The sequence below is a fragment of the Microcebus murinus genome, chromosome 15 (genome assembly GCF_040939455.1).
Source record: "Microcebus murinus isolate Inina chromosome 15, M.murinus_Inina_mat1.0, whole genome shotgun sequence".
Classification (NCBI taxonomy): domain Eukaryota; kingdom Metazoa; phylum Chordata; class Mammalia; order Primates; family Cheirogaleidae; genus Microcebus; species Microcebus murinus.
The window spans coordinates 62,758,272-62,782,956 of NC_134118.1; the positions used below are offsets into that span (position 1 = coordinate 62,758,272).

The following is a 24,685-nucleotide window of genomic DNA, read 5'->3' on the forward strand; positions in this document are numbered from 1 at the left end:
AAACTAAGTGTGGTTTATTTTCTGCTTGTTTGAGAAAGCGCTGGAGAATAAGGCTGTATGAAGGTGTCTATACCCCCTATTCTAGTGGTTGCTGTCCATGTTCTTGCCGTATTCCTGGCCTTTGAAAAATCAATGGGACAAAAGCCCAACTTTTCTTTAAAGCTTGAGCAGACTAGATTGTAGATGTGTTCAAAACATTTGAACCTTGGTTATCGTGATTTACTCTAAAGCACCCTTCAAAATATTTTAATTATGAATCCCGCAGAAAACCCTTTATTTGGTTTTTTCCTTCCTCTTGGTTTTTTACAACAGGAAATATTAAATGTCAAGAAAAGTACCATGCCATTATCCAAATTATCTTTTAATTAGTACCAGTTTAAACATTGATTACATTGGAAATCATTTCATTTCAGCCACAGCGTCCTGTGTTTACTCATGAAAACATTCAAGGTGGGGGGGAACCGTAAGTATTCTTCTTATCTTCTAAATTCAAGACTAACCTTGACCCACAAAATGGAAAACTGACGTACCGAAATGTGAGATGGTACAGCCTGGCAAGTAAAAGAGATCAAAGTCACTAACATGAGACCTCCTAAATTAAGAGAAATGACAATAGTCCCCATCTTTTATGACAGGATCAGAAACCAATTTTAAAAAGAAACCCATGGTTTTACAAGAAGGTTTTAATTTATGCACTAGGAAAACCTTCCTATGCTGCAGTGATTCCTAAGATTTACGCCTGACTCCTCTGCTCTGCCAGCCATATAACTAGTAACTACAGATTTAAAGACACACAGAAATATTCTAACATTGTTTTTATACCTATTTGGAGGCTGTACAAGTAGGCCTAAATGTAAAAACAGACTTAAAGTGATATTAATAACGTAATTCCAAAGTGACATGCTTAGAAGGACCTTTTGAAAATGATAGTATTAAAACACTCACTGTCACTCAGTTGCATGCAATTCCTTCCACAGCACCAGGACAATGCCTTTTCAAACTTTCTTTTCAAATTCTCTCTCCTTTCTGATAGACAAGTTAAATCAACCTGAAGGTGCACACACTGTCTTTAAGATTCTCTTTTTGTGTGTGTCTTTTTCGGCCCCATTTTACCCATGAAAGATGTTCAGGGGTTGTGCATTTCTACTGGCTACTGCCTGTCCTGTCAGTCAGGAGCTAGACCCCTGGGAAGGTGCACTCATGGACCCACACCATGCTAGGCATGCCCGAGCACACACAGGGAGTCCCGGCCCACTGCCACACTCTGCTCACCTGGACTCTTCCTCGTGGCAGGTCCTGGTGAGTGGCCGGGTCCCTCCTCAGTCCTCACAGGCCTGAAACGTAGCGACTCTCACTGAGCAGAGTGAAGTCAGAAAGGTGTTCTTGTTAAGGGAAAGTCTCTATAGTAGAAAGAACAGGTTAGAAGTGATAATGATTTAAAATGTCACTTAATTGGAAAACTTTAAATACGACTTGTAATTCTAAAGTCTTTGTTCTCTTATAAACACAAATGATGATAGGATCACATCACAAAAGAATAAATTCCAGGGCTATTCAGGTTTATTGCATTACCAACACCTTATATTAAACAGCTCTGAAGGAGTTTACGAATGAAAGCGTGTGTTCTATTACACAGTTTTGTGTGATGTGGAGTTAATACATCCAGCCGTGGTCATTTGGTTGTTAAGAAACCACAGAGGCCGCAGGTGGGAGGAAGACACATTTTCAAAGTCCTGTTTTGGACATTACAAAACATTCCCTGTTAAGTTTCTATTTGATTACAGCCTGACTTAGTGGCATTACAGAGTGTTGCTTGATCTTTCATTTAAAAAAATATAATTGATTTTGAGCGAAAGTAGGAACATAATGTTATGTCACTGCAATTCAGAGTTCTGTTGGAATCAGTTCCAGAAAAAGGTGCAAGTTATATAGAGGGTTTCCAGTTTGGCTTCGTATTTCCTACTCGAAAGACAGATTTCTTTTTGAGGCATCCTGATCCCACCACCATCATTCATCTCACCACCACATCTTTCAAAACAGCATTTTTAATTGCAATTCGACTACATTTCCTGTCGTGCAACACTGATTTTGAAAGCCAGCAGAGGTAGGAGGATTTCCGGAGGGTTTATGTTTCCATAAAACTCCTTTTTGGTTTTTGTTCGGTTTTTTCTGTTTTGTTTTGTTTTTTTGGTGGTCTAATTAAATCAGAATGGTAAGTAAATTTTGACAAACATGCTGTCTTTCGTCATACAAAAGTGCAGTGTGAGTTCGTGCCAATTTTGGTTTCTCAATTCTTGGGACCTTCAGATTCTTCAAGCAGCTGGGGTTTGTGGTCTTAAGGAGGCCCTGTCCCCACAAGTGGCTGGAGAGGTGCCCGGGAGAAGGGTGATTGATGGCTGAAGCCTGAGAAACTCAATCAGAGAATCAGCTGTCCCACAGTGAGAGGTGCTGTGGATATCCATGGAAATAGCAGCCCAGGAATGGCGAGCTTTCTCAAAGGTGAAATTGGAAGAGGGACCATGTAGGAATTTGTATCCCAACTTTCCCCCAGGATATACACAAATATCATCCCTTCACCCAGGAAGCTCCACAACCAAGTCCTTAACACAAACCACAGGATAATTTGCCTACTCCTCTTAAGGCTGGTCCCATGTGAACATCCCATCAGGTAATGTTCGTGTGCAGCACCTCCCTGTCTCTTTCCCCACCACTGTGGGACTCCGGCACCCTTCTCCACCGTCCCCACGACCAGAATCCTCTCTCTCTACAAAAGCCCTCAGAAAGCCCATTCTCAAAAGATATGTGGCTAAAAAGGCTTACTAGAAGGACAAAGTATTAACAGGGAAGAATCTCTGCTGTGGGAGATCTCTACTGTGGGAATTTCAGGCTTTGGCACAGACCAAGGAAGACAATGTTTTCTAAGGAAGGATGTTGGGCACCCCATCTTATTAACATAGTTCCAGACTCCCCCAAAGTCAACTTTATCCAAGTCCATTAATCTCAAAAAGTTCACAGAGAGGGAAGCCAGTGGATCAGTGTTTCTTATTTATGACATGATATATGAGTACAAGTGATGGAAGAGTTTTATTCCACCAAAATATGATATTATGATTCAATAAAGTAATTAGAAATAAATCAGTCTTGTTCCAGAGCAGCATTTAATATTATCAACTTTTTAAAGTTGACATAAGAAAAATCTAAAGCTCCCTAGAATGTGGTTCTTATTTTCTTACATTAGCAGAATCACATAACTATTATGAAAAGGAGAAACAAATTCACCCATTTTTTTAAATCCCCTCTCATAGTTATTTCAGTCATATAATGAAGAAGTTTTCATGTTAAGTGTATGTCAAATTCTTCCTGACCTTCTCAGCTGCTATAATTTCTGTTTTCACTTTCCTAAATGCCAGTCTATTCATTCAAGTATATGCTATTCCATTACAACAGCTCCAATGTCTGAATTCATTACTGATCAGTGTCACCATAATAAATGCTCTCAGAGAATTCGGGCAGGGAGAGTAAAGTGGTAGCATTCTATCAGTAATTAATTCTTCTTTACATAAAATTATTTCAAGAAGGAGTTTTAAAATCAAAGACATTTCCCTAGGACCCATTTTAAAAAGGAACTTTTGTCCATAATCTACGTTTGAGATTGACTCAATGTGTGTTGATAACTGTGTGTAGAATTCATCCACTCAACAATTTCATAGGTGAATTGCATCAGATTTTTTCAAATTCTAAATCCTCAGGAAACACTGATTCACACAGCTTTAAAGAATTCATCTTGGTGAAAAAAATAATCTTCTCTTTTATTGTGATTCCCATATAGTGATGTAGAAAACACATGTCTGAGATGTTGTATATCTCAATTTAAATCCATTTGAAATTTCAATTTTCGAGGCTCAATTATTTGCTTCGGATGATGGCTAGCTAAAACTGTGATTCTGTCTTGTTTTTATATAACTGAATAATGCAAGTATCAGTTATTTTATGTTTGTGTACTATCATGTAATGTCTGGATGATGGACATTATATTGGACAATTACAATGCAGGTCTGATTTATAAATGCTAACTGATTCATGAATGTTACAAGTTTTCATGAATATTCCTCACTGTGAGTTTCAAAATGTTATTGCAGTGGTCTAATTCCTGTGAAAGTCTAAATATTGCTTATTTATTTTTCATGCTTACCAGACTTTCACTACCCAATATCATAAATTGATAAAAATAGAAACGTTAAGGGTGAAATGAATATTGTGCTTTCTTCTACAGTTTCACAAAGATGTAAAGATTTTTTTAAAACACGCTCGTTTGTCCCGTTTAAGGTTTCAGGCTCTGTATAACTATACTCCTAGGAACGAAGATGAGCTGGAGCTCCGAGAAAGTGACGTCATAGATGTGATGGAAAAGTGCGATGATGGGTGGTTTGTGGGTATGTGTACATCTTTTCAGACACATTCCGCTGCTTTCTAATTTGCTGCGTTTGTTCACTTGCATGGTTTGCTGTAATAGTCAAGCTTTCTTTTGAATGCATAAGGCCTTTGATCTTTCATACATCCATATGCACAATGCAATCCAAAGGCTACTGCATTTTTTATATAGTTTAGTATGTACTTCTTTGGGCATATGTGATTTTTTTCTAGTTTTATTTCCAACTCAATGGAGAGAAGAAAATTTCTTTAAATAGCACAACCAGAAAAGACTGAGATCTGAGAACAGCAATAAGAAAATCGTCCCCAGATGAAAAATATTGATGGAATATCCATGGAAAATGTTAGTTATCAGCAGTGAGGATCTAATTTGGGAGGGAGCGAGATTACGTGAAAAACTCACTCGTTTACTAGGTCTGATGTAGGTGCCTTAAAAGCCCAATGACTCACCTTGGCTTTAACTTGTGATAGAAGTGGAGAGACGTTTCATTCTTCCCACTTACAAGGAAATCCCATTGTTACCATCTTAAAAGAAGACGAGATTTTCTGAGAAAACATTTGTAGACAAAAGTTATCGCATACTGGGACACAGAGGAAAGACGTAAAAGAAAAACAATACAGGCACAGGAGGATGCAGGGGAGCAAGAGATGAGGAAATGTGGTCTTTCCCCACACACATCCATTAGTGGCGAAATAATGAAAGAACCGAGGCCACGAGCAGACACAAGCCCCTGGTTCTACTTTCTTGAATTCCCATCTAGCAGCAAAGTAAGATGACTTGCCCACCCAGGGAGCAAGGGGAACAGTCAGCAAACCAAGACAGTAAGTTTCAGAATATAAAGGAGAGGGGAAACTTTAGAGACCCTCTTCACTTTATTTGTGCTGGAAATCCTAAAGAAGAATTCAGTGCACCTACTTCGACAAAAAGTTTCCAAGGGATAACATTATCTTCAACAAAAGAGAATTATAAGGATGGTCATTTGTGCATTGGGTTTAACACAACACGTTAGAAATCCTGCCCAGTGAGAGAACCCCACCTGCAAATAGTAGTCAAGCTTCCTTTTTTTTTTTTTGTTAGTGGTTTTGTGAATTGTTCACAATTTCTCTATTTTATGAGGGGCTCTGGCCTCATAAAATAGTGCTATTTTTTTCCACTTACAGAATTAGGAAAGCCCAGTGCTATTTTTAAATGAGTGATGTAGCACTGAGCGTGATCTTCTATGAGATAATAAAACTCTTTTGACAGTGACAATGTCCCTGATAATGCCTTAATGTCACGCCTGTGTCAAGGGAGCCCCTGGCCCCTGGGAGGCCCTTGCCTTAGGATTTTCCACTCTTCCTGTCACCCTGCCAGCCTCCCACCTTGCCACCTTGTTCCTCATTCGCTCTCCTGTTCAGCAGCTAGGGGCTGAGTTCTACCACCCACCTCCTCCGAGGACCCTCCTTCTCCTTAGTTTGCGAGGCTGAGGCCGAGTGTGGTTTAGCGGGACGTGAGGGGAGCACATCACTTAGGCAGCAAACACTGCTTCCTCTGTCTTCCCGATGCGAGTTGTCTTCCTTCTGCTCCCAAACCCCTCGGGGGTTGCTCTCTTAACGAAGCCTTGTAAATGGGAAATGATCAAGCCCCCCTATATGAACTGATCCTTCGTCCTTGTTACCCCCCTTTCATTTATTGCTTCTATTTTTCAGGAACCTCAAGAAGAACCAAATTCTTTGGTACTTTTCCCGGAAACTATGTCAAGAGGCTGTGAATCACTCTCCCTCCTTGTTTATGCTGCATTTCAGCAACGCATCTTCATACGCTCGCCTGACACATGCCGAAGGCCTCCCGTTGTCATGCCTTATGGTTTCCAACACGCCGTCACCATCGTCACCTGCCACCAAACCACCAGCAGAGTACCCGCCGCCGCAGGCCTGGGGGAGACGCGCACGTTGATCGGCCTCCACGTGAAAGCGCGCAGGGCTGCTCTCTGCTCCAGACTTTGAAAAGTCAAAATGTGGGATCAGAAAAAAAAAAAAAATCACTATACTTAGATTAAAATATTTAAGGATTTGAAGCAAAACAACAACAAAAAAGGCTCTCCAATCTCATGATCATATTTCACCATCTCTGGAAGATGTTCTCCCCTCAGGCAACCAGAAGATTGCGTATTAAGAAATGCTGTGGTTTGCATTTTCACATTCGTAGCTTGGCAGTGTATTTTCCTTTCACAAGTTTGCCTAGTGTCCTGGTTTACACGATATGACAACTGTACTTCAGCTATTGTTTGCCTGCACTTATATGTTGTAATATGCACAGTGATTACAACCTCTAAAGCAAGAGTAGGAAAATTCATTTGGATGAGTGTGATTTTGTTGATTGAATGTGAGTTTTCAAATGGAAGTCTTTTCCTGCAATTTTTTTTGTACTTTTTAGAACTGCAAACAGTCAGTGAATAAAAAGCCTTTGGTAATAATCATGAGCATACAAGAGGTTCAGCTAGACTACAGGGGGGAAAAAAAGCTATTGTGTTGTAAAGTTGCATTGCCATTTTATATTAAAATGTAATAATTAGCATCATGAACAATGAACTCTTAGTGTTTTATTTATCTGATAAAATTTAAGTAAAAGCAGTGTTAGTGAGAGGTGCAAAGAATTATTCTAACATAGACACTTGAAAGTATCAGTAAGCAATACTAGTAGGTAAGATTTCACTGTGTGTACACATACACATTTGAGATTGTATGAAAACATATAATCCATACAATATGTTGTACATTTTATGGAAATGTAAAAGAGTCCTGCACATTATTTTATAGAAATAGAGTACAGAAACATCACAGGTATTAAGGTTGGCTTTAGCAAGGATTATGATCAATACAATTATTTTTACTATGATAATTATTTTTCTTCTATGGAACTCAGAATCCTGGCTACATTTGAAGACAGGAATATGTTGAGCCTGATTTTCCTGGTGTGTGTAAAATATTTCCTAGGAATAAATTAGGCACTTTTTAGAGACAATGTTAAATCATTCAGGTTATATTTTCTGCCCTGAAGCAGAAATTTGCAAAATGATATTGAGATCTGAAAGATTTAGTATGGTAAACAGTGCCTGAATTACACATACTCCGAGAACTAGCTTTGTATTTCTTATGACTTTGCATAAGATCTATTCATCTTTGGATCTTGAGCACCTTATAGACAAAACTTTTTATGGCATTTCTTCCGTGGACAGTGATTGATCTTTTCACAATGTACGTAGAGGTTAGAATTTTGTACATATGTTTTCTCCTTTTTTGTACAGACTATTCAGTTGTTGAGAAAACAGGGGAATTTCCTAATTTGGTCTTTATCCTGCACTTAAACTAAGCTCAAAAACACTTTCGGCAGATTATCCTTTGCGTATCTCACAGATCACAAGCACCTCTTGACGGTGCGATTCTGTCAGATAGCATTTATGCAAAAGTTTATGAATTTAAGAGATCTTAGAAGCCAAACTGAAATGTACATACATACTGATTACAGAGGAATTTCATTAGGAAGAAGGTAAAGAAACATCTTTGAGTAGCCTGCCTTGATCACTGTCAAGTTCACAACCAGCTTTGTATTTTAAAGGCTTTGGGTTTGAAATTAAGTCAACTGCATGCAGCTTTGCCGATATATGAATAATTCTCTCTGATGCCATTTATGAGAAAAGACTTCAATATCTGTTGCCTGTCATATTTAAGAAAAATTACTGTTTCTACTCTCTGTATCTGATTTTAAAAGGAAAAATATTCATACCTGGCTTTCAGGTGATTGACTTTGAATCCTTACAAGCAAAGGTCATTGTGTTTTTCTTGAATAGACATCTAATAAATTTTGCTTGGAAGTATACTTCAGTTTTTCTTCTTGACATTCATCTGTACACAAGCCGTGTATTTCATTCCAATTTGTTAGTTAAACTAAGAGAAAATGCATTTGCTCTGTGTTCTGTTAACAGATAAATGGAGAAAAAAAATGTATCAGCATCAACTTAAGAGGAGAAATATTTTTAAACCCACCATCAAAGCTTATTTGCTAAACACTGTCTGGCTAAACATTGCTCCTCAGCTAAAATAATACATTTTTAAATATTTCTACCTCAAAAAACATCTATTTTTCCAAGGAGGAGTTAATTAAAAGAAGTCTTAAGCACTTCCCCAATTCAACTATGTTAAATTTTCAAATCTCTGCCCTGGTCAGCGGCAGCACCGTTGGCATGGCAGCCTCCATGCATGCCCACGAGCAGGGAAGTTCAGACTTCAGGCAATTTCAGATAACGGTTACAGTGGGGCCCCCTTTCTGTCACACAATGGAAAGAGCAAGGATGTCTATTTGGATCCTTTCTCATATCCCAGTCCCTTCTAGCTCTGCGTTTCAACCCTTTTCTACACCTGTCTCTCAAATCCTCTCTGGTCCCCTCTGTTCCATTGGATCGTTTCTACTCCATAAGCGTTCCACTAAAATGCGTTCCGTTTGTGAGAAGAATATACCCCATAATATTCTTTTGGTCCTGTTTTCATCCAAGCTCTTAAGGGTAACACAACTAGATCAATCTGAATCTGGGCATCCAGCGCGGGGGAAGAGCAAACGGAAGGGACACTTTGATACTAAGGTGCCAAACTTCAATACCTCCGTTAGCCTCACCAGCAGTCCCCAAAGTTTTTGGCACCAGGGACCGTTTCCATGGAAGACAATTTTTCCACAGACTGGGGAGCAAGGGCGGGCAGGGAAGGATGTTTTAGGATGATTCAAATGCATTATATCTATTACACTTTATTTCTATTATTGTTACATTATAATATATATAATGAAATAATTACACAGCTCGCCATAGGTTGGAGACCCTTGAGCTATACCATCACTAAAAACAAACATGTCCATTTCTTACTTGATCAAAAGCAGAAAGAACCTGTTTGAGTGACTGTTTCCGTAATCACTCACTGTTTGATCTCCCTTCATAGGTGGTCAGTTTATGTGGCCTGATAGTTTCTTCCTTCTGTTTTCCAAATTTCAGCCACCAATGGAGATATTCTTTAAAGAATCATTTGATCAAGTAAGACTAAGCACTCTGTCAGGTTCCAAGTGCCTGTTTATTTAAAGATTAACTTATTTCCTCCCCCTCTCCAGACTGCAGCTCTCTAACGGTTGTTTCTGTATTGGTTAGGATTTCAAATTATTTACTCATTGTCAATGGTTAGAGTCAGAGCACAAGCAGCGATTGGCACTATTAATACACAAACCGCAGCAGGGACTGGCAACCTGTGACCTGTGGACCTGCAAGGTAAGAATGGTTTGTGTAGATGAACATTGGCGATCAGTTTGATGATAAGGAACACTAACTTTGAACCCCAATTAAGTGAAATATTATCTCCCTAGAAAAAGAATTTCTTTCTTTTCATTAGTAAATTTTCATTTTAAAAACTATATTATTATGGTTATAGTCTTAATACGTAAAAATTGGTGGAAATGTGTTTTCTCTTTGTTATGTAAATATATACATCATAACCTTAATTTTGCCTCCTGGCCCACAAAACCTAAAATATTTACTATCTGGGCCTTTACAGAAAAAATTTGTGACCCCTTGGGCTATGCTAATTGTCAGCAACAAACCTGCAAACTGACCAGAGGGAAAAGAACAGTGAACATCTGTATATACCAGGTTGTTACTTACATGTGTCTTTATCCTCAGAACAAATCTAAGAGGAAATCTGCTTTGTGCCCATTTTATAGACAAGGAAGCTGAGACTCTGAAAGATTAAATAATTTATCCATATGTATAAGATATTATACATAGTACATGGTGGAAATAGGATTTAGAATCTGGTTTTCCTATCTTCCAAGCCTATAATCTTTCTTCTAGACCACCCAAGCTTGGTGCTAAACACACTGCTGATGAAACTGTGTACTCAGAGTTAAACAGCTGCATCCAAACACCTCTCTCCCTCTCCACCATTCTCACAAACACAGCCACCCCTCGTTACAGAATCTTACTGCACGTAGGGTGACAAGAAAGAGGTATATGCCCACTTCAGCACAATAATGTTTCCCTGGGGAAAGCTAATTCTGGTTCCTAAAAGTGCACAGTGACCAGTGAGAAAACAACTCAATTATTGATATGTTTTAGCTGAGCATGAGCCTATCCAAGAGCTGTGATTCACCAAGACACGAGAGGCTGCTGCCAGCGCGGCAGCTGGTGGTGCTCCGGGGAAGTGCTTGGCGCTTGGCGTTGTTGAGCGCCAGGGAGGTAGCAAGCCCAGCGTGCTCTAGGAACACTGTGTGCTCACCGGCCATCTTTTAAATACACAAAGCCCCAGGATACACCAGCCCTTCTCTGCTGGGTGACTCACTAAGTGACCCAGAGCCTTAGCTCACTGCTAAATTCAGCCCCTCGGCAGCTCAGGAAAGTTCCATCTGAGCTCATACACATGCATGTATCCTGACCCAAAAAACTTTCAGTACAAGACAGAAATCTGCCAAGCAAATCTTCACCTGTTCATTTGGGGTTTCTTGTTTCATTCTTTTCCCTAAAATATGATGGGTGACTCAGTTGTCCCTAGGTCTTCCAAAAATAAATGCCATTTCAAATACAACTCTTGTTACCATTAACAGCACCAGTGGACGGGTGCCTAATCTTGAATTGATACTGCAAAAACTTGAGAATCACTTTTTAAGCGTTTTTTTTTTCTCTTTTAATCCCACAATTGATAGATGCTTGTTGTTGGAAAAATTAAAAAGCTATATATGAGCAAAAAAAAAAACATATTTACTCAGAGTCCCATTCAGGGTAAGAATTACACTTTGGAACATACCCCTCCTGAGTATTTTTCTGCACATGTGTGTATTAGTGTGTTTGCATGTGAGTTTGGTATGTAGGTGAAACATGGGATTATAGTGAACATACTGTTTTACTACCTGTACTTACTCCTGAGCAGGACCCTGAAATAAAGTAAATTAATCATGTTTTAAGCCTATTTGACATTAGCAAATTGGTCTACAGAAAAGGTCTATTAAAAGAGTGAGGAAAAGTTAAAGTCAACCCTCAAGATTCATGAAAACACAATTAATTCAAAACCCTGAGGCAAGAATTACAGAATGACCACCAAGTTAGAAAATCTAACGTTATCGGAGGAATTGGTAGAGGAAGGAAAGGAAAGATGGAGAGAGAAAAGAAAAGAACATTTATTATCTTCCTACCATAAGCCATCACATGCATTAGGCATCTCTGCAGCTAAGGGGAGGCTGAGGAAGACAGACGAAATTGAGAAATGTGTGAACTGCAGAGCAGTTGGATGTCACACCCAAACCCTCCCAGGGTTAGCAAAGTGCACAAGTTTTGAATCAAACTGCCAAAGCAGATGATCATTTATTTTAAAATTAGGTATATTCCAGAAAAGTTAGATCTAAAATATTTTTTATAATGCACTAGCACAGTGCTTCTCACCCTGGGTGGGAGGGGGGCTTATCACTCCCCCAGGGGACGTTTGGCAATGTGCGGAGACATCTGTGGTTGTCACGGCTGGGAGGTGCTACCGGCGTCCAGCGTGCGGAGGCCGGGGCAGCTGCTAGCGTCCCATAGCACAGAGGACAGCCGAGTTACCTACAGTGCTCAGGCCCAGGCGCCTTGCCCTGGGCTAACTCACGCTACTTAGCAGAATCAAGAGTATAAATCACTTTAGGAAAGATATATATATATATATATATATATATATATATATTTTAAGTCTAGAATTAAAGAGCTGAGAGCCATAGCCCTAATGGTCTCCTCATCTGCCCTGGGACTAGCCCATCCGGATCCTCTGGTAGAAAGTAATTGCTCCTCCCAAATTCTGGAGGTAAGGCCAGAGTCTGACTCCTCGGAAGGAGTCAGATAATCAGCGTGGCGTGATGAGGTGCAAGCTGAATGCGTGTGTATAGATAAACGATAATCTCGGGAAAAGTGCCTGGGCAAAATGGCCACAGTAAAAGCATCTGGGTCTGGTGCTCAAGCCGGCCCTGGGCAGAGAGGCTGTTCCCTCCCACGGGGATCTCAGAGATGATGTCGTACGTCTCACACAGGCGCGTGAAGTCAGATGAGCTCAGATATTAGTGAGCCGATTGCAGGTGGCACGGATAGGGTAGGAAGATTCCACTTCCTTCCAGAAGACGTGCAGACTCTAGGGCCCCAGGAGGGGGCCAGCCTGGGCTCTGAGTGAGACCTCGAGGACGCCACCTCACTAGGCTGCACTTGGGCATCCTCTTTGCCCCTCTGAACTCTCACCCCACCTACAATGTGAGACTCCTGTCTGTGTCCTTAGTGAGTCAAAGAGTGGGACTGTTCGCATCTCCAGTCGACATTCAGATACAAAACCAGGAGCTCAGGCCTTGTTAGGGACTGAATTGTGTCCTCAACCTCCCAAATTTGTACCTTGAAGTTGTAAAGCCCAGCACCTCACAATGTATTTGGAGATAGGGCATTTGAAAGAGGCAATTAAAATAAAATGATGTCACATGGGCAGGCCCGAATCCAACATGACTGGAGTCCTTTGAAGAGAGAGGAAGGGATTAGGACAAAGACAGGGGAAGGACAGGTGGAGACAGGAGAAGGAGACTGCTTGCAAGCCAAGGAGAGAGGCCTCCAGACAGAGCCAGCCCTGCTGACACCTTCGCCTCCAACTTCCAGCCTCGAGCACTGTGAGAAAATAAACGGATGTTTATTTTCTCAGCCCCCTAGTCTGTGGTACTTTGCTGTGGCAGCCCTAGAAGACTAACACGAGCCTTCTCTCAGGGCCAACCACTTCCCCCTAATCCTTCTCTGCCCCCCAGTTCCCAGTGGATGACAAATGCAGAAGATCTATCTTATTCCAGAGGGTGACAACAACTGAAATCCCCCTTCCTCCCTACCCCATCCTTAACTTGGGATTTGCATACAGAAACAAGATATAAGAGGGGATAACTGTGGAGCAGTTCAGTTTATAGCTCCATGGAGAGAAGATAGCCCCTTCACTTCCCCACCCCACAAACATAGAGCACCCCAACCCAAACAACCAGTGGTATATTCAGTAACGCATGAAAAAAATTCTAGATTACCAGGGGATAAAAATTTAGCAAGGTCTTCTCATTAATTGTCAATTATGTACAAACTTGCACAGCCTAGGAGTCTACCTTCAATGTAGAAGCTCTGCCTAAGACTGAGGATAGCAGTGTCCTTCCACAGGGAGACAAATCTCTATCTCTGATCTCAGCTTTCACTATTGTGTTTACTCCATACATTATCAGAGCCAGGTGAGTACCTCCAGTGGGTTTAGAATAATGTCCCATGATAAAATACTTCATGGAGTCTTAAGTCATGGAACAACATTCTGGTGAATCTTTAGAGTGTAAGGATAGGTACTGAAGCACCACCTACTTTTGACAAATTCACTGAACTGGACTTGGTGGCTGAATCTCTCTTTATGGGGTCCATCATGAAGCTATCCACATCCTGTTTCTGGACTATTCTCTTGTCAACTCTTCAGAACTCTTGGTCCCCAAGTGCCTTCATCCATTCAGGCTGCTCTAACAAACTACCACAAGTTGGATGGCTTATAAAGAACAGAAATTTATTTCTCATAGCTCTGGAGGCTGGGAAGTCAAGATAAAGGCACCAGCAGATTTGAGGTCCAGTGAAGGCCTGTTTCTTCATAGACAGACTTTTTCTTGCTGTGTCCTTACACGGTAGAAAGAGAAGGGAGCTCTCTGGGGTCTGTGTGACAATGGGCACTAATCTCATTCATGAGGGCTCTGCTCTCATGACATAACTACCTCCCAAAGACCCACTTCCAAACACCATCACACTGCGGATGAGGATTTAACATATGAATTTGAGGGGGAGACACAAACATTCAGTCTACAACACCAAGGTTCACAAAATGGCTACTTCCACGGCAGCAACACCCTCCGTGAGAGGCACAGCACCTCTCCAAATTAGAACTGCACAACTTAGAAAGGGTGAGCTGAGGAAGCAAGATAGAAACAGGGGATGGACATGGAGCTCTCAGAGGATGCCTCAGGCAACCAGACTCTTCGGAGATCTCCAGTTGACACCTAGTTCCGGGACCAGAATATTCCATCTGCTTTGTTTCACTATATGTTCTCAATTATTTGCTTAAGAAGCAATCTCAAATGCACACTCAACCTTCAAAGGAAGTGTCAATAGTCTGCTAGTTTCCCTTCCACAGGGGACAGAGAATGGCATTGAAACATTCAATCAACTGTGTTTGCCTCTGAGTATAAATATTCATATATATTTTATGAGAAGTGTTAAAATATTAAAAGAAAATGAGTTAGTAATATCACAAGTTGTTAGCTGGATAATGATGAATGTCAATGTTCTTCACCAGGTGCAAGTATAGATGAGGCCACAGTGAGGTATAAGCATAAGAATTCATAGATAATATTTATCCCAGAAAAATCCCACTGAACAAAATGGCAAAGAATTGGTGTAACTTTTCTGATGACTCACTGACTATTCTTTAATAACATGAAGTAAAATTTATCTCAATATTACATTGGCATAAATATTCATTTTATTGGGTCTATCATGCAGTACTGGCCAGTAGCACTTTTATACTGTCATTACTCAGACATTAGCCCGTATTTGAACCACTGCCACTATTTGTTTACAGATGAATTTTGATACAAGGAATAGAATATCAAGACCAAAATTCCACTCAAGCTTGGCATTCAAGCCCTTCAGGCGTGACAATTTCTGACTGAATGCCACCAACATCTCAACTAAGTGCCCCTGGGGGCCGAGACTCAGAGCTGTTGACGCAGCAAGACACGACTCTTTGATAATTTCACTGAGCTCATCTTGATGACTCAATATCAATAGAGTGTGTTTAATTCAAAACAAAAGAAAACACACACACAGACATCAAACTATTCGGAACCTGATATGTCATTACAGACCAGACTTGGAGCATGAGATCTGCTTACTTTTTTTAATAAGAACGCCCACTTCAAAGGCTGCTCCTGCACAAACTCACCCGGTATTGGACAGCTTATCAGAGTCGCTGATAGCACAAGCTTCTCCCTAGAATTACTGGCATTTTCCCCCAACCCTTCAGCAAAGAAAGCTCCTTCGTGGCAGACAGAAATAAGCTGAAATTAGCAAGCTTGTCTTTGGCCTGTTTCCTGGGAAAAACACCCGTACTATTTGTTCAAAGTATATATAAGGAGGGCTCTGAAACATCATCTTCCCTCTCTCTCCCTCACTCTCTGTCTCTCATCTCCCTGCTAATGAAGAAATCTCAAAATGTTTATGAAATCTGAGCTCAGTGCTATCTAGACCTCCCACCCACTCTCAACATCCCTCAACACACACTTTTGCCTTTGGTCAGCTGTCCGATGACATGACAGAAAGCTTAGCAGACATCTGCTCATGGGGTCCAGGGTATGGCATTGCTTTCACCATCAAAGATAAATTGCCAGACAACTGTATTGAAAACCACAGCATACTTCTCAACGCTGATGATACATAGACGAGATGACCAATTTTCTAAATGGGGTCACGAATACTCCTCCCATTTTAGGAGCCGTTTTCTCCCAGCAAGAAAAGATTTAAAGCAATAACAAGGACCACTGTGTCAACTTCAAATCCAAAAGCGTCTAAGCCTCCTTTTTTTACTACATGTGGGTGCTAAAAATGACATACTATGTGAGGATCGTTCTGGAATTCAGAACTTACAAAAACAGAAAAAAAAAGTATAAGGAGTGAATGCCTTGCTTTGCCAATACAACTCCTATAAACAGTATGAGAAGCATATTTTTCAAATTCAGACTCACTTGGATTTCTAAAGAAGCGGCCCTGAACTGGTGACAACTTTGGTTAGCTTGTATAAAGGGTATACATAAAAGAATATCACATAATGTTTATCTGAGGAGTAAATAAGATAAAATATACAATCTAACACATAGTTGGCACAGAAAGCCTAGATCCCTGCCCTTCCTTTTGAAGTTACCATTAAGCTGATTCTAATTAGTGTCAAACGTTTGAATATAGCAGTTAGATCTTCTTCTAGGTGTTTGAAGAAGACAATCAGAATATGGCATTTACGGCGTAGCTAAAAAGTTTGAACACACAGAGAGCAGAAAAGTAGATAACAGAGATGGGGAAGAGTGAGCTGGGGAGAAAGAAGATGAAGAGAGGTAGGTTAAAGGGCACAAACACAGTCAAATAGAAGGAATAAATTCAGTATTTGATAGCAGAGTAGGATGAATGTACTTAACAAAAATGTATTGTACTACGGTGCCGGACACCCTGCATACCTTGATGTGATCACTATGCATTATATACCTGTAACAAAATTTCTCATGTACCCCATACATTTGCACAAATAAGATTAATATGTAAATAAATAAAAATTCATTTTAAATCAATAAGGATTTTTAAGACAGATATTATATAAAACAGGTATCAGAATTTTTCACAGTATGCTAATCAGTTCTTGAAGATGACGTGACATAATAATAGAGTAAGAAGTCAGACAGAAACAGAAAAGGAACAGAGAAGAAAAATTGGGTAATGCACTACCAGCCAGTATCTGTGTGGGTGGTTCTGCAGAGACCCAGAGGGCCTGGGCCTCCGCAGCCTGGGCTCTGCCCTCCTGTGGTCTGTGACAGTGAGAAAGTCACCAACATGGCCAGGTATCAACATCCTCCTTGGTAAAATGAAGAAAACCAACTCAACCATCAAAATCCTTCCATTTCTACACTGTCTGTGAAATTTTCACAGAAAATATATTGGGAAAACACCAGAGTGGCAAATTGGAATGGATCTCAAAGAAACAGAAATTCATACAAACTGGCTGTGAGGCTAGACTACCTTCATTAGGATTAGCAAGAAGAGCCCAGACTGTGAGCTCAGCCTTCCGTACCAGAAGGTTCAGTCAAGAGACTGCACAGCAAAGCACATGAAGAAATAATTCCTTTAAAAAGATAAAGACAAAGGAAACATATAACTTCTAAGTATATGAATAATTACCTAATCCCAGGAACCAAAAATGTTACAGTTTCTCTCCCAGTAAATTGGCAACTATGCAAAGATTCATCTTCATATCATGTTCATGGGAATGTAAATTGATAAATTTGGGAGATAATGATTTGACAATTCATAACAAAAACTTTAAATACTGTATATCCAATGATCCAGTAATGTCATCTCTATATATTTATTCCAAGGAACTCATTCTGAATGTTTAGCTATACATAGTATTACTATGTTATTTCTGATATTAAGTAATTATTTTTAAAACCTTAAATATCTAACAATAAATATTTAGATATTTATCTAGTAGATATTTTGATGTTGTTTCTAATAAATTATAGCAGTCTTTACTGTGAAATAGCATGTAATTGTTTAAAAATGGCCTCATAGAAATATATTAAATGATGTATAAAGATGTTCACAACACATTGTTAAATGAAAAAATGTCACAAAACATTGCAATCTCATATTTCTAAGGAAGAATGTATATTTTTACATATGTGTATCTGCATTTAGAACATAGGTATGTGTATACGTACATTTTTCTATGTGTGTATGTGTACCTAGACAAAATGTATTAGGTTGAGCCTATAAAATCTCTAACTTCATAACTCAAAAACAGTAAAATGCCAATAATTTCATATGGTCCAACCTAATAAGTAAATACATATACATTGAAATAAGACTTGAAAAAAATTGACAAAAATGATGACTATGGCCATATCCTCAGTGATTATGGATACTTTTAATTTTCAAACTTTTTACAATTTAGATGTATTTCTTTTAGTATAAGAAAAAAGTTGAAGTGAGGTCCAATATTTAATTTACACACGAAGAAGCCTAAAATATGTAATTTCTTATATATGAGAAATATATGTATACACACACATAGACTATATATGACAAAACTTATATATACAGATAAAACTATCCAAATGTCTAATGTTGTTTAATGTAATCCATTCCAAAGACTTAAGTACTTATATTATAAGGAAATAATCACTCATCAGGATAAAAATGCTTGGTCTTTCGGAATAGCCTTCCCTCCTTCCTTCCTTCCCAAGACATTCTCGGGGGAATGAATGGTAAGAAGGAGAGTTTAATATCTCATGGTGGTGAGAAAACCTGGGCTCTTGGGCACGATTTCCTCTACCTCTTCTGCTCTCCAGGGCTCTGTCTCTTGTCCCCTGGATGTCTGCTGGCCTTCAAGGCTGAAATCTGAAGATGGTGTAACCGGTAATCTGATCTCTTTTGGTTTGGTCAGGATTATCACTTCCTGCTGACTCAGCCTCATGTTAGCTCCTGCAGACTGCAGACACCTGAGTACCTACCATCCCTTCCTTAGCCTCTGGCCCAGCAGCCCACCCAGGCTCCGCTGTGCGGTCACCTTGTGCCTACCCTGTGCGTGCTGCAGATCCTTCCCTTCTCAATTCTGCATTGGTACCTTCCCTTCTCAATTCTGCATTGGTACCCTATAAAGAATGAGGGAACCCTTGGAAGCTGAGCCTCAAGTCCACACTTCCACCTGACCAAACTCTCTACCCCAGCTCTTGTTGAGACTGAAGTCCAGACTGCCCCTTGACATAATTCACTTAGAGCACACACCTCCAGAGGGCAAGTAGAGAGGCACCTGACTCTCTGCATCCTCTCCTTTCTGCCAGCCCTCAGCCAGGCTTTTCCTTTGCTTCCAACTCTGCCCTATCCTCCTTCTCCTCCCTTCTCTAGCCAGGTGTGCAGCAGCTCTTCTCAGCATTACAAAAACACACTCTGAACAGAGCTCTTGAAGCTCAGTTATTAATTTGATACAGGGATAGAGGAATCCTTTCTCAAGACAATAGCTTACATCATTCTTATTTTTGAATCACAGAATATTAATATTGAATAATACCTTGGTCTTCTCTTTGGAATTTCTCTTATAAAAATTATACCCAGATAACTGCCAAGGGTATAAGAAACTAAGGTTTTTGACTCAAAAAAGTAAAAAAAAAAAAATTAAAACCTTATCTCTGTTATAAAGTTATTTAAGAAAAAGAGGTACACAATTAGTTTAGGTATAACAAAAACAGGGAGATGCCAGGAGAGGGAGAAGGCTATGAACTGAGACTCGCAGGATGCGGGAAACTAATGAAAAGAATTCAGAGAAACCAGTGCAAACTATCAAGAAAATTCAAGAGGTAAAACATAAAAGTCTTGTGTATTTTTATAAGTAATACTTGACATTTCTCAAAGTACTCAAATTGCTTCAGAGAGAGGCCATTGTGCACACAAGCTTTCTGTCATGGGAATGGAACTTATGGAAGACAAAGATCAATGATCAAGATACCAGCAGGCACACTAGCTCATGCCCATCATCCTACCATTTGGGGAGGTTGAGGCAGGAGGATCACTTGAACCCGATGTTTGAGGCTGCAGTGAGCTGTGACCACACCACTACACTCCGGCCTGGGCAATAGGGCAAGGCCTTATCTCTTAAAAAAAAAAAAAAAATATATATATATATATATATATATATATATATATATATATATATATAGAGAGAGAGAGAGAGAGAGAGAGAGAGAGAGAGAGACTCCAAGGTCCATAGTCCATTTTTATGCCATCTTGTTCCAGGACTTCAGGCAGCTGACAGAGACAACACAGGAAAAGTGAGTGATACATGATCAAAAAACTTAAAAAAAAAAAAAGAATGATTCTTCTAAAATGTCATTTAAAAATTATAAACGCCCTAGTTGACAAAGGTAAGGTAGGATTATGAAAAGAAATAAATGTTGGAAGCGATATAGCTGCATAATGAAAGTAAACTTGGGTGCAAAGGAAAACAACGGTTTAATCAGAGTTAGACGTGGTGAGGAGAGTCTGGGAGGAGACCCAGACAGCAGGCGCCTTTGGGAAGACGATTCTGCAGGGCTCCAGAGGAGCACGGTGTCCAGATCCGGGAGTGACGGTCGACATCAGGGCAGCAGCGGTGGGAGCACAGGTGCAAGGGGTTACAGAAATAACGCGAGCGAGACCTGGCCACTGGTTCTCTGCAGAGATTGAAGAAAACGGTGGAGTCCATGGTGACTACGAGGTTTTCAGCTGGCCAACTGCAGGAAGGACACAGAAACAGCAAAAGAAGGGACCCACTTTTCGTCTCGCTCTTAAGACAGAACGATGATGGTAATATATTTTCCACATGCAAGTTTTCTGTTATAACTGTGTTAATAGACCTAAAAGTAAAGAAAGAAAACTTTAAATTCAAAAATTTGTACTGATTCTGTATATTCAGTGGCAGTAACAAGTGTCAGAAAAAGGGTTTAGCAAGGTCGAAAGAGAAAAAGGAGAGCAAGAGAAGACCTTGAAAAGAAAGTCCGGGAAGGGACTCTGCTGGGAGCAGCATGACAGACCCTGCCTCAGCGGTTGGTGGGGGTTTTTAAGGGGCAGCAGGTGGAACACGGAGGTCTCGCTTATGCAAAGCTAGTGTCCAAAAGGAACCAATCAGGGCCCAGGCTCATTCTTAGGGATTCAGAATCAGCCAGTCAGAGCCTGCGCCCCTTTATGTAAATGAAGGATTCAGATATAACCAATCAGGGCTGGGGAAGCCTGTACAGACTTCTGGAGGAGTTTTTCAGGCTAGGGGCAGAGATTTCTTTGGCGGGCTTCTGGAGGGGTGGAGAACTCTCTGGCTGACCTTTTGCACCCCGGGGGAGAAGTCAACTGGCCGTTGTCCTTTTTGTCCTTCAAGAAGTACAGTGTGTATGTTTTAACGAGCACTCTGATTTAGAAAATAAAGTTTATCATTTGTTATCTGCGAAGCATGAAAGAAAGCAACATATAAAATACCATCCTGACCCAAAGTATTTGGATTTACGCATGTCATCTCACATTGAGTTTATATGCCGAGTGCATTGCTTTACGTTTGTGTAGTTATGTGAGTACCTTTTTGCTTCAAGTGGTAGTGGAGTAGCATTCTGGTTACCAGTTGAGTTTTTTCTGAAGTTTATTATTTTAGTAGACACAATGTAAAGCTATATGTAGACTATTACCCAGCATGGTACAAGATTAGGATTTTTAGAAAGTCAATGTTTGATTAACAATTATCGGGCAGAGGGGACTTTACTCATACTGGTACTCATATGTGCGAAGGAAATCATAGCTGTAAGAACGGCCTTGCAAAAATAATGGGAAAATATCTAATCCCACAATTTCTCCAGTAATGGTTAAAGATCAATCCTGTGAGTTCTCTCACCAGCAGGCACCCTGCAGAAATTCTGTTTCGCACAACTTCTGGAAAGAGCTGAATGAACAGAAGAGAAATATAAATCTCTCTCTTTCAAAACTTTTTTTTTTTGAGAATCTGCTTTTACAGAGCGCCTGAGTAAACAGCAGGAGAAAGAGCTACAGCCTCAAACATATCTCCAGGACAGATTATCTCCTGCATAACCCCGTCTCCAAGGAAAGGCACGAAACCAACTCTTGGACTTCGACATCCTTAAAGTTTCTTTTTTATCTACTGGCTGCTGCTTTTGTTATCAATGGACAGCAATCACTATATTTTTTTTTCTCTTCCTCCCCCTTAAAATCAGTGAGCCACTTGGCCTGGTTCCTGGCATCTCCCTTCTCTTTCTTTGGGATGCCACGCCATCTCTATCCTCTCTTCCCCCTCCCTATCCCTGCCAAGAAGATAAAATAAACCTTTTTTTTACTTTTATATGTTAATTTCTGCTTGAGAAATCTTTCTCCACTGCAGTGGTGAGCACCTACTAGCCTTTCTACCCTAAAATAGCTTCTATATTTTCTTCAACCTATCTAATCTTTTTTATATTTTTCATTGAGATATAATTCACAGATCATATCCCTTTAAAGTGCACAATTGAGTGGTTTTTGGTATATTCACAGAGCTGCACAGCCATCACCATTATATAATTCTACAACATTTTTATCGCTCCATAAAGAAACCTTGTACCCATTAGCAGTCAGTCAGTCCCCCACCCCTTCCTCCTAGCCCCTGGCAGCCACTAATCTACTTCCTGTCTCTGTGGATTTGCCTACTTTAGATATTTCATACCAATGAAATCATAATCTATGTAATCCACTAAATTGCCCTGTGAACTCCCACCCCGTTGGCAGTAAAAATTTACTCGAGCTCAAATTTAGCAAACACTATTATCTCAGACCTTTCTAGTTTAAGATAATTTAATTTTGGCAAACAGTCAATAAGCTTCAAGTACACTCAGTAACAGATGGTTTCTCCCTGTCCTCCTTCCTTCCCAAGTTGATCTGCCTCCAAGGGAAACCTGAGGAGTCCTCCTGGCAGTGGGGAGTTGGGGGGTGGTCTGTCTTCTCTGCTGGCCCCTGCAGAGTGGTGGCCTAAACACTATGGTCTCTGGATCAGTGCCCCTCAGGGATGACAGGTCCCAAAAGGACTCTTAGCAGATGATTCGTCACCTACTGTTTACCTCCAGCCATCAAGATCACTGCCCTGGGCTATCTCCTCTTGCCCCTCAAGCCTGCCAGCTCCTGGTCCTCTCTGCACCTCCGTGTCTGCTCTGGAGGTGGCCTGGGTCTTTTTTTCTCCACTGTACACCCTGCACAAGTTGCTAGCATATAAGATGCACCCGACACTATTTTTGTAATGAGTGAATGAATCCTTCAAAATTCAGCTAAAATATTATCTCCTCTGTGCTCATTCTTACCCTCCTCTCTTCTTCTGTGTTCTCATAAGAAGATAATCTTGCTGCTAAATGGAGCATTTGTGTCCCTGTATGAGTGTCATCTTGCGTACATTACGAGCCCACCTCTCCCTCACTGCCCAGGTGAGGAACTTCCTGAGGCTGCCCTCAGATCCTGGCCACATAAATGATATGCTCAGTAAATATTAAAATGAGTTAAAGTTTTATAATTCTAATTAACTAGATTTCTGTTTTAGAATAATACTATGTGCATTTTATAAAATAGTCATATGGCACAAGTGAATATAAAATGAAATGTAAGTCTCCACTCAGCCCCAAACAGTGTTAAGTAGTCTCCTATTCATGAAAATGTGTGTGTTTTCCATTATTTTGCTCTTCCAGTGTGTTTTTTGAATAAGTGTGTAAAGTATTATGTGAAAGTCTGAGTTAGTAAAAGAGAAAATTTACACTAGAAGTTTCTAGGGGAAGAAGGGCAAGAAGGAATTACTGACAGAGGGAATTACATTTGCAAAAATCACCTGTCAGAGGCTAAAAAGGCAAGTAGGAGCCCTGCCAAGCAGGAGTATGAATTTCATTTTGAAGGCAGTGACAACCTCGGCTTCATCGATTTTCTACTGACATATGTGTATCTCAGCTCTCCAACTGAAAACCGTCCAATAGGAGCTCAAATATTTCTGCTCTGATGACTGGTGGATTCCCTGCCTGCCATCATTTGCCTGTGGATGGTTTCTGACATAGAACCCAGACTGAATAACTCATCCAGGCACTTCGGGGTTCAAAAAGAAAATCTGGAGTGGTGGTACTGAATTGGGAAGTTCAGATTTTGTACTGTGTGCTATGTTGAAAAAAACCGACATTAAATCTTTCAATCTTCTTTTCACATCAAAGTTCCATGTGTTTCCTCCAAAGTCATTCCAGGATTCTACATGCAAAGATGACATTTCTCAGAGAAGACTTAGAGGGGAAAAAAAAAAAAAGAGGCAAGCAAGATATCTTCCCCTACTAAGTCAGGGAAAAACCTTTCCAGGACAGGCAGTCCCCCAGAGCCAGAAATGCTGTTGATAAGAAATGGAGAACAAAGTCTCAGGCTTTGAGAACCACCAGGATCCCAAGAGAGGCGGCATGGTGCTGTGCTTAGAGTGCCAGTTCCGCCCCACGCTGCCTGGGGGCCAGACCATAGCCCTGCCACTTCTGTGTATCTGGGGCAAGTTACTGATGCCCTCTGTTTCCTCTACCTGCTGGTGCTGTGCTGAGTACTGGATGACTTGATGTACGTGGAAAGGGCATGTAGAAGTGAGCCTGGAGCCAGTCAGCTGTCTGCGTGTCATCCACAGCCGTCATCACACGTCACCACTGCTATTCTGATCTTGTGCCATGATCCTTGCCTGAAGGCAAGGTGCTCATGTCGTCCCCACTAGGCCTCCCTTTCAATAAGTATCATTTCTGAGCCTTCTATTTTATCCCAGGTAACCATTTCTTTTAGACTGAAATATGAAATGAGGAACCCAAATACCCACGTATATGTTGGGGTTAGAAAGAAAGACACCAACATTTTTCCTTTTCTTTGCA

The 24,685-nt window shown here is 40.4% G+C and overlaps 1 protein-coding gene and 1 long non-coding RNA gene across 26 annotated transcripts in view; one reads left to right on the forward strand and one right to left on the reverse strand.

The window, feature by feature from the left end:
* Positions 1 to 8,290, forward strand: part of SORBS2 (sorbin and SH3 domain containing 2) — a 202,388-nt gene extending 194,098 nt beyond the window's left edge. For all 25 annotated transcript variants that reach the window (XM_012784888.3, XM_076010666.1, XM_076010661.1 and 22 more), the window contains 3 exons: positions 414 to 463; positions 4,327 to 4,433; positions 6,121 to 8,290. In XM_012784888.3, coding sequence (XP_012640342.2) covers positions 414 to 463; positions 4,327 to 4,433; positions 6,121 to 6,182 — 219 coding nt within the window. In that variant the 3' untranslated portion in view covers positions 6,183 to 8,290. The remainder of the gene's footprint in view (positions 1 to 413; positions 464 to 4,326; positions 4,434 to 6,120) is intronic.
* LOC105882482 (uncharacterized) lies at positions 459 to 15,752 on the reverse strand. Its single transcript, XR_012923264.1, has 3 exons — positions 15,445 to 15,752; positions 4,882 to 8,386; positions 459 to 1,400 (listed from the first exon to the last, which is right to left on the reverse strand). It is a non-coding gene; the product is annotated as an uncharacterized LOC105882482 (long non-coding RNA).
* Between the last annotated feature and the right edge of the window lie 8,933 nt (positions 15,753 to 24,685).